Here is a 13,389-nt window from a genome sequence, read left to right on the forward strand (position 1 = left end):
AATAGGGGCCTCAAATGACTACAATACACAGTACCAGACTAAACATTAATGAGCAAACTGATCTTTAATTTGCTAACCTGGAACGCTTGCTCTCAATCGTGGGCATGGGGCACAGCTATTTACACAGAATCATTGTACAATATTTACAGCAAGATGCTAGACACAGCTTCATCCTGGATAGGCAAAGAAGGGGTAAGATCAGGCTAAAGAACAAAGCCCTGAAATTAAAGTGTAGCAGAAATCTGCAGGCGTGAGTAGAGAGAAGGGTATGGGCGAAGTCATGAGGGAGGTTGGTGAGGTAGACAGGAGGGAGGAAGAGGAAGCATCGAACCACCTCTGGTGCATGAAGGAAGAGTCCACCGGGACTTAAAGTCTTTAAAATTATGATTTGGAGTTTGAGGGCAGTAAAATCTGCCAAAGCCACCTTTGTGAAGAAAAAGAAGGCAGTTAGAACCTTAGGGACCACACCTTCTACCTCCTCTACCAAAAAGTAATTCTGCTGCTGATTAAATTCCTAGGACAGGCGACTGAGAAGGTAAAAAAGAGATGCAGAGACAGAATCTTAAATAGACTAAAGAGACACAAAGTAAAAAGAGTCAAGAGAGACACAGACAATGCAATGAAGGAGGAAAAGAACAAAAGCTCCAATAGGGCTGAACATCAGAATCGTCCTATTGACTTCACAAGTCACTTTTCCTCACCTCATCTTCCCCAAAGCCCCTCTCTCTACTCCTGAATCTCTGGATTTTTAACTTAACCAAGGAGTAGAGTTAGAATGAAGCTGGTACACTGGGGACGATCTAACGTTCCATCTTACCAATTCAGGTCCCCTCCTTATCCTGTACCAGAATATCAGGGCTTGAGTCGTAGCCAAGGGTAGATTAGCGTGAGAATAGACAGGATGGAGGACACGAGGCCACAAAGCCCCACAATCCCAGGGCCACAGCGCCAGAGGCCTAGTTTGTCCAGTGGAATGAAGAGATCACAGGCATTTCTGACTACATCCAGCAGAAGGGGGGGATGACCTCGAAGGACCCGAGCCAGGAGCAGGACTCGGAGCCGAAGCTTCAGAGCCAGTTGGGGCAGGCCTCCTCCCAGAGTCCCTGGACCCCCAGATCCCCCAGTCTCAATTCCTCCTGGGACTCCTCCTCCAGAACCCTTCAGTCGCCGGCTACAAGCTGAAGACTCTTGTTCCATCAGTAGGCGAATCTCATAAGCATCACGGCTCAAATTCATGATGAGGGAAAACAGATAGTACCTGGGATACACAGGACAGAAGGGTCATTAAGGGCATGTATACCCACTTAGCACATCCAACAGAACACGTAAACACTTTTTTCCCCATACTGCAAAGGGATTACACATTAGAACACCAGATGTGAATGCTATTAACCACTATTAGAAATGTTCTCCCACCTTTTTGTAACTAATATGTGTTTATGTGTACCTTACGATACTGGCTTAAAATTCATGAGCATCATCAAATCTTCCAAGATCAACCTCAAATTTCACTTTTACACTTGGCAACCCATTAGCACACACACACATTCAACTTCAACTATAATAATGCAAATTTGTTTTGAAAGAACAAGCTTCAGTTGTTTCAGAGACTCAGACACATTATACATCATTTAAATACAATTCTTTTGTTAAAAAAAAAAAAAGTGAGGCCCAGAGGTGTTAAGCAGCTTGTCAAATGTCTTAGATTATAAATTCCTTAAGAACACTCTATGTTCTTGATTTTTAATCCACTCTGACAACAGTAGTCTGTACTCAATATAATTGTCCTACCTCTAAAACACATCTTGAATCCAACCACATCTCTTTGTTATATTCCACCACTACAGTCTAAGCCACCATCATCTCTCACTTGAACTACTCCTTTAGTCTTTTAATTGGTCTCTTCAGGGCCACTCTTGCCACTCTGACCCCAGCAATCTAATTTCATATAGTAGCTGGCATAAACGTAAATCACATCATTATTCCTCTTCTTAAAAGTCTCCATGGTTTCCTTCCCATCACATTTAGAACAAAATCTAGATACCTTAGACAGGCTTACAGAAGTCAACATCTGACCCTGCCTCTCTAACTCCATCATGTACCATCCTTTCCCTCAATCACTACGCTCCAACCACATTAGTTTCCTTCTATATTTTGATCCCATCAAGCTTGTCCTGCTTTACGGCCTTTAAACTACCTAGTCCCTCTACTTGAAATATTCTCTCCAAAATCTTCACATGGCTGGCTCTTTCTTGTTCTTTGGGTCTGAGTTTAAACGTCACCTCTTCAGAGAGGCCTTCTCTGACCCCCCCTCTCTATATAGCGAGCCATTTACTCTCTACCACATGATCCTATTTTAATTTCCTGCATGGAACTTACCACTATCTGATATTTTTCTTATTTATTGTTTCTTTGTCTCCTCCCATTACAATGTAAGCTCCATAGGAACAAGGACCTTGTTTGTCTTTACCACTGTATCCCTTTGTCTAGACCAGTGCTTGCCAGATAGTAAGAGCTTGGTATATTTATTGAACGAAATGAATAAACATAGCACATAAACTCTTCTAAGGGTTGCTTTTCCATACCACTCCAGCCATGCCTCTGCCCCCACCCTTCATATATCATTAGCTGTGTTATAGCTGTAGATCACTGAGAAAGATGAAGAGAAAAGCAAGATATAAATGGAGATGGAAAGATGCTAATATAATGTAAAAGAACGAAGAGAATCATAGAGAAATAAAAAACAAATACAAATGATATTTATACAGATAATTTTATTCCCAAATTGTATTTCTCTCCACCTTCATTACCAGCCAGCTCCTTAGTCCAAGCCAACATCATCTCTTGGCCATATTAGGGCATCTCCTCCTCTTTTGCCCTACTGCAATCCATTTTCCACACTGCAGCAAGAGAGATCTTCTTTAAACACAATTTGAATCATGTCACATTCCTGTTCAGAACCCATTGTACTTACGAGACAATTTAAACAAAACTGAACAAAAAAATCTTACCTTTGCCTAAAAGGCTTTGCATGAATGATCTAGCCTCTACCTACCTCTCCAGTTTGAATTTATGCCCTTTACTCAATACTGTCCATCACACTGGCTTTCTTTCTTTCTTTCTTTCTTTCTTTCTTTTCTTTTGTGAGGAAGATCAGCCCTGAGCTAACATCCATGCCAATCCTTCCTCTTTTTGCTGAGGAAGACTGGCCCTGGGCTAACATCTGTGCCTATCTTCCTCCCCGTTATATGGGACACCGCCACAGCATGGCCTGACAAGTGGTGCCTCGCTGGGCACCCGGGATCTGAACTCAGGCTGCCAGCAGCAGAGTGCATGCACTTAACCGCTACGCCACGGGGCCGGCCCCCCGGCTTTCTTTCTTTTTATTTCTCTAATTCCTCAAAGTCTTTCTTGGTTCAAGGTCTCAAAATGTGCTATTTTCCATTCGGAAAGGTCTTCTCTGCCACTGTTACTTGGACTTCAGGTCTGAACTAAAATATTACTTTTTCAAAGAGTTCTTCCCTGACCTTTCAATCTAAATTAGCTTTCCTTATTATATCTGGTTTGGTAGTTATTTGTTTTAAAATTTGACACCCTCACTAGACTAGAAGCTTCATGAGAGTAGGAACCATATCTGTTTGGCTCTTTGCTTTATTCCCTGGCCCACAGTAAGCACTTACTAAATATTTTTAGAATGAATAAATGAGCAGGCAGTGAGGGGCATAACCTGTGGCATAAACAGAGCAGAATTAAAAGAACATATCTTATCTAGCCCAATCTTAGTCATTTATCAGGGAAGAGCATCTGTCTTTCATCTGCCCTCGTTCATTATTCTCTGATAGTTTAAGATCTAAATGAAGATTGGAAACCAAAATTGGAAGATTGATTAAGATGTGTATAATCTGGGAAGACCCCAAGAGATCTTTCTCTCATAAAAAACAAGCTACGCAGTATGGAGAATACAAAAGGTCTTGTAGGATAAAAGGATATCAAACCTGAATGAACGTTGAGCCCACTTCTCCTGATCCACATGGGGAGCTAGTCCAGACTTTCCAGCCCACAGGACATTGTCACAGGCGAAGTACAAAGCTCGATTGAGGTGACTAACAGTGATGCAGAATCTCAGGACAACATCTGATAGGTGCACAGCTCGTTTGGCTGACTCAAGGGCATCTGCTGAGTTACCCAGGCGTAGAACTTGTGGAGATTAGCAAGGAAAAGCAAGGATTTGGAAGGAGAGAGGCAAACAGAGGGCAAGACATAGAGAAAGAGAGACAGCAAGAGTGTGAAGGTAGACCAAGTGAAAGAAACAATAACAAACAATTTTTAAAAAGAGCAGAAACAGTTCTTTCTTTTTTACTTCAAATTTTAAATAATTTGCACCCCAGTTTAGTTTTCTCAAAACTTGCCCGAGTCTCTCCAATCCTTTATTACTCTCTTACCCCTGCTCTCCTATCTCAAGTTACCCCTGCATGCAGAGGATAACTGCAGAACCAAATGAGGGAGAAGAACTGCCAGAGATGGTCAAAAACAGGAAGGAGGAACTAAGGCAGAATAGCTGGGGATGGAAGAAGTCTTGGGGTAATAAAAGGAAAGGCACAGTTACTTACGCTTTCTTCCTAGGCTCAGGTGACCCTCCAGTTGTCGAATCTGTTTCTGTAACTCAGGACTGGCTCCATGTTTCTGCAGTGCATGACCAAGAAGGGAGCAAGCATACTGCGCAGCCCTGGAGGAGAGGACATGCAGGGTGAGGTGGAGACCTCCCTAATCTCCCCGTCAAAAACATCCTCCAAAAGGCAAGTATGGACTTTCTCTTTTCCCAGATTGAGACCATTCCCTTTCCTCCTCTTCATGCCCATATCTCACCGTTTGGTGAGGGGCCAGGGGAAGGGAAAAGCATAAGATTAAAAAGAAGCCTAGAAGGGGGTGAGGAGCACTAATTAGAGTTGAGAACATAAGAGATTTGACAATGATGAGGCCTGAAGAGGACAGTGAAGGCAGCAGGGGGTCCATCACAATCACCTCAGTGTGAGCATGTATGTGATATGTGAGGGAGTGGAGAATAGTTGGAAGGCAGATTATTCTTCAGAGATTTCAAGGCCCCTCGAGCTGAATCGAGACCAGAAGACAGAGCGGAGGCAAAGGAATTCCCGGGTGACAGCAGGGTGAGGGGACACGTAAACTTGGAGAGCCTCCTTTGCTCTGGGGACAGAGTCTGGGTCGCTATCTACCGCGGGGCGAACGCTCCTCATCCCACCACTGCCCAGTGAGAAAACTGTTGGTCTTATGTGGACACGGCAACCCTGAGCAGTCTCCCCACTGGCCCACTAATGCCTCAGTTTCCCCATCTTTCCCGTGAGCAGAAACGAATCATCTCCTCATGGCCTGCTCAAATCAGCTCCTGGCGGTCCGTCTGGGCCCCCGTAGCCCAAGTTGACCCTTTTTGACCCCCGTAGTGTGAACTGACCTCGCCTCACGAAGACCTTCCTCTGCCCGCCCTCCCCCCATTCCTATTCGGGGCGCACCTACACAGCCGCTCCCGCGCCTGGCTCTGAGCACTGAAGCGGACCCAGGCGTCCATGACACCGGCAGCCGCGGCTCCGCAGGGCCTCTCCCGCCCCACTGCCCGCCCCTCGTCACGCCTCCTGGACAACCCAACGGTGCCTCGCGAGGGACAAACATCATCAGAAAAGAAAGCGAGCGCAGCCGGCCCCTGAAGTGGAATTTCAAAACGAGAAGCGCTTGTCTCTGAGCCTACACCTGCGTGTTTTCGTGCGTGTCTCTGTCAGAGCGTCGTCTTATCAAATGGTCTATTTTTTCTTAAGCACGCCTCCAGCGGCACATTCCTCTTTAAATATTCTGACCTAAGGGCGGGGCCTGCAGGCGTGCGGGCGGGGCGAGAAGGCGCCGCAGGGATCTCTCCGCGGCGGCTGGGATAGGGTTTCCCCCCGGGTGTGTCCAGCAGAACACTCCCACCACAGGTGCATGCATGCACGCACGTTGCGCCCGAATCCAGGCTTCCAGGGGCTAAAGAGGTCTATGAAAGTAGAAGCCAGCACCAGATCCCTGTTATCTGCAGGTCCCTGACAGTTGAACAGGTGATCTGCAGAATAAAGATGGAGAGTCTTCAGAGACCGAGGCTTTACTGGACGAAATTCGCAATAACCAGCTCCAGATCCTAAAAAGGAGGGCGAAGAATCAGTGGCCGAAGCTAACCTCTTTATACCCACAACCCTTGTCCTTCTAGGCCACCATGCCTGCAGGCTACGGCACCCCGTGGGGGGTCAGCTACGGGGGAAGAGGTCTGGGCTGGATCAGGAGTAGAGGTGGAGGGCTCAGAGCTGCCCACCTCAGCTGCAGCCAAGTCCGAGTAGGAGTGACCATTGTGCTGTTTTTTTCTTCTGCTGGAGGGAACTTGGCCGTGCTGTGGTCAGTGACGCGGCCGCAACCCGGCCAACTCCGCCCCTCTCCAGTGTGGCGACTCTGCCCATTTAGCAGCCGACGACTTACTGGTCACTTTTGTGATTATGCCCCTAGATGCCACCTGGAATATCACTGTTCAATGGCTGGCCGGGGATATTGCATGTCGGACACTCATGTTCCTGAAACTAATGGCCATGCATGCCGCAGCTTTCCTGCCTGTGGTCACTGGGCTAGACCGCCAGGCAGCAGTACTCCACCCGCTTGGACCCCGCCCCGCTGGAAGGAAACTTCTGGGGACAGCCTGGGGACTTAGTTTCCTGCTTGTCTTGCCCCAGGTGAGTGACTTGTCGGGACTCAGGGCTAGACAGGACAAGAATTTGGGTACACAGCATGAGCCTCCGGAGTCAAGGGGTGTGCGTGGCCAGCGTCAACCGTTAATCCTCAGGGGGGAGCCTGTGCTATCTCGTTTGCAAGTTAAGATCATTGCATGTTAATTTGTCTCTGTTTAGAGCCTACCTCTTGAAAACAGTACCCTGTATCTATGCTCTTCCTTCAGCTTTGTTTTACTACACTTAGCTTCCACCTCTTTGCATCCTGCCAGTCCCACCTTCTTCAGGAGGTTGTTGCAGAAATACTCTAGGGCAGGGAGGTCTATTAACAAGACAGTGAAGTCAAGGTCTTTGGGTAAAGCCATTTGGGTACATTCATTTCATCGATTCAAAAAATAATGTGCATCATCCCCAGATATACCCAAATGCTCTATCAAGCATACAGCAACAAAGTCCTGCCTTCAAGAAATTTATAGACTAGTGCAGGAGACAAATTAGTATGCAGTTACAATACAGTGTGCAGTCAAGTGTTACACTAAAGGTAAGCATAAGGAGCCCGAGAACAATGGAGGGTGACTGACCCACTCTTGGACCGTCAGGAACAGCTTCCTAGAGATGTTAAAATATGATTCCTGACAGATAGGTATTAGAAAAGTTAAAGCAGGAGGAATGCTGGGGAGGGTAGATGGTAGAGGATCTCAAAGTGGTTGCAGCTAAAGTTAAGGACTAGAAAATGATGAGTAACGAGCCTGGAGGGGAAGGATGGGCCAGATCACAAATGTTAAGTTTGTACTTTATCCTGAGGGCAGTAGAGAGACACTTGAGTAAAAGGTCATGAGTGATATAATCAGATTTGTATTTTTTTACTCTGGGTTTATTGTGGAATGGGTGTCAAAAACAGAAAAAAAAAAGGATCTGAACTTGAGTGCCAGTTAATCAAATCTCAATATTGCAAATGAGCTAGAAATCTAGAAAAAAGCTAAATATGAAGCAGTTCCTTCAAAACAAAAACTACTACCACCATCTGGGTGGGAGGGGCTTGAGCAGCATCTGAGACTAGGATTAGGATTATGTCTGGAAGGGGCTAAAAGGGCTGATTTCAGTCTCTGGAATGATTATGCACTAGAGTCAGATTTAAGATTTGATCCTTAAATCCTCAAATATTAGAAATATAACTACCAAAAGTATCATATACATATACATATATGTTCATATACATATGAAGCAAATTTTAGATGTGGACTGGGAGTTAGAAGCCTGTTTTTGTTGCATTGTCTGCTTGTTTTACTTGGCTTTGTTTTTTTTTTTAATCTAGGCTCTACCACTAACTAGCTGTGACTTGGGGTAAGTCACTTGAAATCCATGGGCCAGAAAACAACGCAATAGGAGATGAATTTCATACATCTTGACAATCTGACAGTAATTGCTATCTCCATTTCCTTCAGTGGCAAACTAGTGGTGATGTATGTGCAAAGGTGATATTTTTGGTTCCACATTAGCGTCCTCTTGTATATTCTGCATTGCCCATATACTGTATTTAAAATATTAGTGTCAATAAAAAAATTTTTTTTGAAGCATGGGGTTAGTGTAGTGAAGGAGTATTGGGGTTGTTAGAAATTTTCTTTATAGGCTCAAGTTTCCAAGTATCAGAAGTAGTTGAGAGGAAGGTTTCTACAGTAGATGGTAAATTGCATATAAAATAGGGGAAAGGAGAGACAGAAGCAGGGCTGTGGACCAAATTCTAAGTCCAAGAGCCTTACCTATTTTTAAACCCATTCTCACAATGTCTCAAGTACTTCTAGGCATAGTACAAAAAAAACCCCAGAAATATATGGCCTCAAGATAGGGAAAGAGGAAAGACTACTCCCCAACTAGCTCAGAGTAGCCTGATCGTAACTCCAAGCAGGTCATAAAATTGTATGTCTATGGCTGATACTATTCACCTTTCCTAAAAGTCCCTCATGCCTGCTAAAATGACTTCCCCAAATGCCTTCTATCTAGGAAACGATACCTACTGAACTTGCCTTTTCTCAGACTAATAATCTACCTCACCTGAACCAAGGTACTAACCCTGAAGCTCTAAACTGAAAAATACTCTACTGATTCAAACCAAAAACCCAACCATTTACCAAAAAGGGGGAGGGGCAACCAATAGCATTTTGAAAATGTTAAGTTTTATTATTTAACATTACTTCATCATTGTAGTTATTGTACATAAGACTATTAGTAAAGGTTACTTCACAGAGTAGTTGCAAAATGGCCTGGAATTTTAGCAGCACCTGTTTTATACAAGATTTCTTTTTTCCCCAGAATTAACCAGTCACATCAGAAAATTCATTTCAGCTAAAAATGTTGGTGAGGTGGTAGAGATATCCTTTTTATAAAGTGCAATGTTAGAATATATGAAAAGGCAGGATTTTTTAAGTCCCAGGATTTAACAAATTTAACGGTTACCTCCATAGCCTAAGGAGACAGGGATTTTGAAGATACATTTCTACCCTTTTAAAAATGGCACCATGGATGAACCATTGCTTAGCACTGCATTGCTCTGCATAGAATTAAGGATGAATTAGGAGACAGTGTCATACTCGTGGGTAGGCTGAAGGGGAGGGGAAGAGGGACCAGTTCTAATAGTCCTTAAATCCACTCCAGCTGTTCCCATTCCATACCGCCCGCCAAGCTGGCCCAGTCCCCTTCACTCAATGTGTCACCAAAGGCAGCTTCAAGGCTCAATGGCAAGAGATCACCTATAACCTCTTCACCTTCTGCTGCCTCTTTCTGCTGCCACTGACTGCTATGACGATCTGCTATCGCCGCATTGTCCTCAGTGTGTCCAGTCCCTGGACAAGGAAAGGGAACCATGGTGAGACTCCAATCTCCAGGCCCGAATCCATACCCTGAAACTATTGCCTCTACCCTCATTTATTTGATAGCCATCTATTATATAGCTGTGATAAACCAAAAGTAAGATCCTAACGATATCTCTAGCACCTGAAGCTGCACATAATTTTATTGAATGCCTGCAGTTCTAACCAGCCTCTAAAGCTGAGTTAGCTGGGCAAGGATTAAGGAGAAAGGTGATCTATATTCTCCTTTACTTTTGGACACCATCAAATCTTAAAGTAGACTTAGTAGCTTCACATAACACAGCACTTCCATCAAAACCTTTTCTCTAGCATGTTTGTCATAATCCCTGGTGGGGAGGGGAGCACATGGTCACAGGTTGGGAAGGGGAAGAGGGTTTGCAGCATTACCTCCTGTTTACAGCATTCTCTTCCTCGTAGGGGGAGAGCTCCATCTCACTATCTCTGCCTATCAGTTCACCCTAAACTCAGTTCAGAAGCTGAGTGGTTCTGAATTTGAGTATATTTTCTAAATTCCCAGCCCCTGCCAGTGAATTTGCCCTCCGCCGCTCCTTAGACAGTCGCCCCCGTGTTCGTCTATGGGCCCTGCGACTGGCCCGGCTCGTCTTGCTGACCTTCGTCCTCTGCTGGACACCTTATTACCTGCTGGGTCTGTGGTACTGGTTCTCTCCCACCATGCTAACTGAAGTCCCTCCCAGCCTCAGCCATATCCTTTTCCTCTTGGGCATCCTCAAAGCTCCTCTGGATCCTCTCCTTTATGGGGCCTTCACCCTTGGATGCCAAAGAGGGCACCAAGAACTTAGTAAAGACTCTTCCAGGGAAAGAGGGTCTGGGAGAATGCCTCGACAGGAGACTCAAGCCCTTAGACAGCTGGAAATACAAACAAATGTGGCAGGAAGAAGAGCAGGAGAAACACAAGAGACATTCCTGTAATATCCATTTGCTCAGGACAGAGTATATAGGAAGGGAATAATTATTCTTTAATATCATGAGAACATCTCACTTCTAGCCCTGCTTTCTTAGCTTCCAAGAAAAAGAAATACTAAGCAGTCTCTTTCTTTTAACCCTAGCTGAGACTTGAAACTATGTCTAATGTAGAAACTCACACAGAATTCAGTTCCTGGGAGAAGTATCTTCACAGTAACCCACACTGCCTTACTCTAAATAGTGCTTCAGAGCTTCCAATGTTAGAATAGGAAAAAAACTTTAAATGTAGAAAACAAAAATGGGACATTTATTCATAACTCAAACACTAAGCAGGTAGGGTAAGAGATTAAATATAAACATAGTGAGTTCCACCCCGGCTCTCTTTCTCCAAGGTTGCGTGGTCAAATGGAATCTCTGGAGAAACCACCTCGACAACAGAGATCTTGTCAGCGACGCCTCCGGTCTGGACTCCTGCTGCGTCTTCGGCCACCTCTAGGGAAAAGGAAGGGGGAGGTCCATCAGAGGGACATAATACAAAGTCCTTAATCGGTTTCCTTCATATTCCCTTTAGCAAGATAGTGTTTGCCCGCTCCACTTTACCTCCTCTTGCCCTTGGGCGGACCCCGGACAAAACACCAGTCCACGCTGATTGGCTGTCCCATCAAATCCTGGCCATTGAGTCCCTCCATAGCAGCCTGGGCCTCCTTGTATGTTTCATACTCAACTAGAGTATATCCCTGGGGCAAGGGAAAAGACAGATATCAGAACCCTCCTATTCCACCAAACATCCCTGAGTATCTTCAAATACTAAATTTTTCTTCAAATCTAAATTCATACTCAAATAGAAAAATCTATAAACTTTAAACAATGAATGTACATCATATATCCCTACTGTATACACACCGTGTCTGTTTCTGTCTGTCTCTTTGCTGTGTCTAACAAAATCAATTTCCAATGTCATTTTATTTCAACTTTGCTTTTGGTCAACCACAGCAAACAAGAACTACCAATGATGTCTAAGGGTTATGGAGGAAGACAGGCAAAAGAGTGTTACTTAGGATACCTTCAGGTATCCTGTACGCCTGTCCAAGTTGAGGTGGATGTTTTTTATTTCGCCATACTCTGCAAATTTGTCATGGATGTCTTCTTCAGTGGCTTCCTCATGGACTCCAGTGACAAAGAGAATCCAGCCTTCAACAGCTGTTGGGGAAGGGACGGAGACTGTTTGAGAACATGAGAGAAAAACTTCAAACAAGATCACAGGAGTAGAGTGAGTGCACGGACTGCAGAGAATGGTTAAGCTATCTCTGACCCCATTTCTACTGGGTTTTATTTTATTGGTTCCTGATTCTCTACAAACACAGATCCCTACAGGCTCCATGTTACTTACAGCGTTGTGGGCCGGGTTCATCACCATCTTGCTCCACGCTGTCATAATCCTCACGCATCCGCGCTCGAGACCCCTCTTCTATAAGGAACATACACGAGATCACCGGAAATTCTCCTTCTCCCACTGCTTCCCATGAGTCTGAACGGGAACTCCAAAACTCGTAGCTCTCGCCATTCTAGACCCCATTTTTCCCACACACACTCACCGGAGCCAAAGCCGCGGCCCTTCCGTTTCTTCGCTTTTTCTTTTAGTTTGTGGATGCTCTCTGGAACCCCAGAAATGAAAGAATGAATAACAAAGACAACAGTTATTTATAACAATAGTCTCTTTGTCCCAAGACAGTATCTGAAAGCAGACCCCACCACCTCCAGTCCCAGTCCCTTCCCGGTCCCGCCCCCATTCCTCTCGAGGGGGGCGGAGTCTCTAATCCAACCGAAACCCAGTTCCCCGGCTCCCATCTTCCCTGCTGGGGAAGAGGGAGATTGTGTTTTCCTGTTAACGCCCTTCTCTCGCACCTTCCCCGCTTCCCGCAGCCGCCTCCACTGTCCTCACCGTCCCCATCCTCATCCATGGCGAAATCCTCGCCGCCAGCCTCATGAAGATCCAGCACATCCGCCATCTTGCCTTCGTTGTAACTCTCGTCCGTGCCGCTCAGGCACTAGGCACCTCGGGAAACTGTCGCGGAGACGAAAGGTCGCCAGTCAAGTTGACCAATGAAAAGCTAACTCTAAGTCCGGCCCCCGGCGCGTTGAAAATACGCAAATAGAGGCGGGCCTAGTTCGGGAAGCTGCCGGAAGTGTATCTGTAGCCATCTTGAGCAGGTCGTGAGCTGAAAGCAGCAGCCCTGTGAGGGACAAGCTCGGGGGTGGGCAAGTCTGCGGATTTCTCGACTAGGACAGCCAACGAGAAATAGTACTGACAATGAAGCCCAGCCTAATTTCCTTATTAGAGGGTTGCTTTCCGTCTCTTTTCACCACACCATTCTAGGAAATTGAAGTTTAAGAAAGTTTTTCTGTCAAAACTTCCAGGCCTTTACGTGTTCCGAGGAGCAGCCGCATCTGTGATGGAAGCATTTTAAAAAAATAGTTCAGTCAGCAATGCTGGCTCAAAAAGCTGCCTCTGGAACCTACGGCAGTACCGAATTTCTCTCTTAAGGAAACTAACAGACCTAGTTGTGCGTGAAACCATTGGTGAACAGATAACTTTCTTTTTTTTGTTGTTAAATTCCGAAACTCTTCCCACTGTCTCTGGGAATTAAAAAATAGTCATGGCTTTAAACAGAATAGGGGCTTTAAAGTTTCTCTGGTGGTGGTACAGGTATTTCACGTTTAAAAACCTAGGCATTGAGGCTGTGGGAGATCAAGATTTGGCCACCCTGAAATATATCTCTTTACCTTGATTGTTTTCTCTGGGGGACATTTGACCTCCCCCAGTAACTGCCTAAAGAATTTGACAT

The 13,389-nt window shown here is 45.2% G+C and overlaps 2 protein-coding genes across 4 annotated transcripts; both read right to left on the reverse strand.

Annotated features, from left to right (window-relative positions):
* Window positions 1–45: 45 nt before the first annotated feature.
* Window positions 46–5,602, reverse strand: PEX11B (peroxisomal biogenesis factor 11 beta). 2 transcript variants are annotated; one of them, XM_058538990.1, is made up of 4 exons: window positions 5,526–5,602; window positions 4,611–4,726; window positions 3,996–4,197; window positions 46–1,258 (listed from the first exon to the last, which is right to left on the reverse strand). In XM_058538990.1, exons 1-4 carry the CDS (start codon window positions 5,579–5,581, stop codon window positions 853–855), a joined length of 780 nt encoding a protein of 259 aa, XP_058394973.1. In that variant the 5' UTR covers window positions 5,582–5,602; the 3' UTR covers window positions 46–852. The 2 variants fall into 2 exon arrangements, with proteins under 2 accessions (XP_058394973.1, XP_058394974.1); XM_058538991.1 differs by lacking the exon at window positions 5,526–5,602 and adding an exon at window positions 5,468–5,511.
* Window positions 5,603–10,827: 5,225 nt separating this feature from the next.
* On the reverse strand, window positions 10,828–12,594 carry RBM8A (RNA binding motif protein 8A). Of its 2 annotated transcripts, none has more exons than XM_058538993.1 (6): window positions 12,486–12,594; window positions 12,139–12,198; window positions 11,934–12,008; window positions 11,607–11,743; window positions 11,144–11,280; window positions 10,828–11,035 (listed from the first exon to the last, which is right to left on the reverse strand). In XM_058538993.1, exons 1-6 carry the CDS (start codon window positions 12,550–12,552, stop codon window positions 10,990–10,992), a joined length of 522 nt encoding a protein of 173 aa, XP_058394976.1. In that variant the 5' UTR covers window positions 12,553–12,594; the 3' UTR covers window positions 10,828–10,989. The 2 variants fall into 2 exon arrangements, with proteins under 2 accessions (XP_058394976.1, XP_058394975.1); XM_058538992.1 differs by having other exon boundaries at window positions 11,934–12,011.
* Window positions 12,595–13,389: the final 795 nt, after the last annotated feature.

This window comes from Diceros bicornis, chromosome 4 (assembly GCF_020826845.1).
Source record: "Diceros bicornis minor isolate mBicDic1 chromosome 4, mDicBic1.mat.cur, whole genome shotgun sequence".
Classification (NCBI taxonomy): domain Eukaryota; kingdom Metazoa; phylum Chordata; class Mammalia; order Perissodactyla; family Rhinocerotidae; genus Diceros; species Diceros bicornis.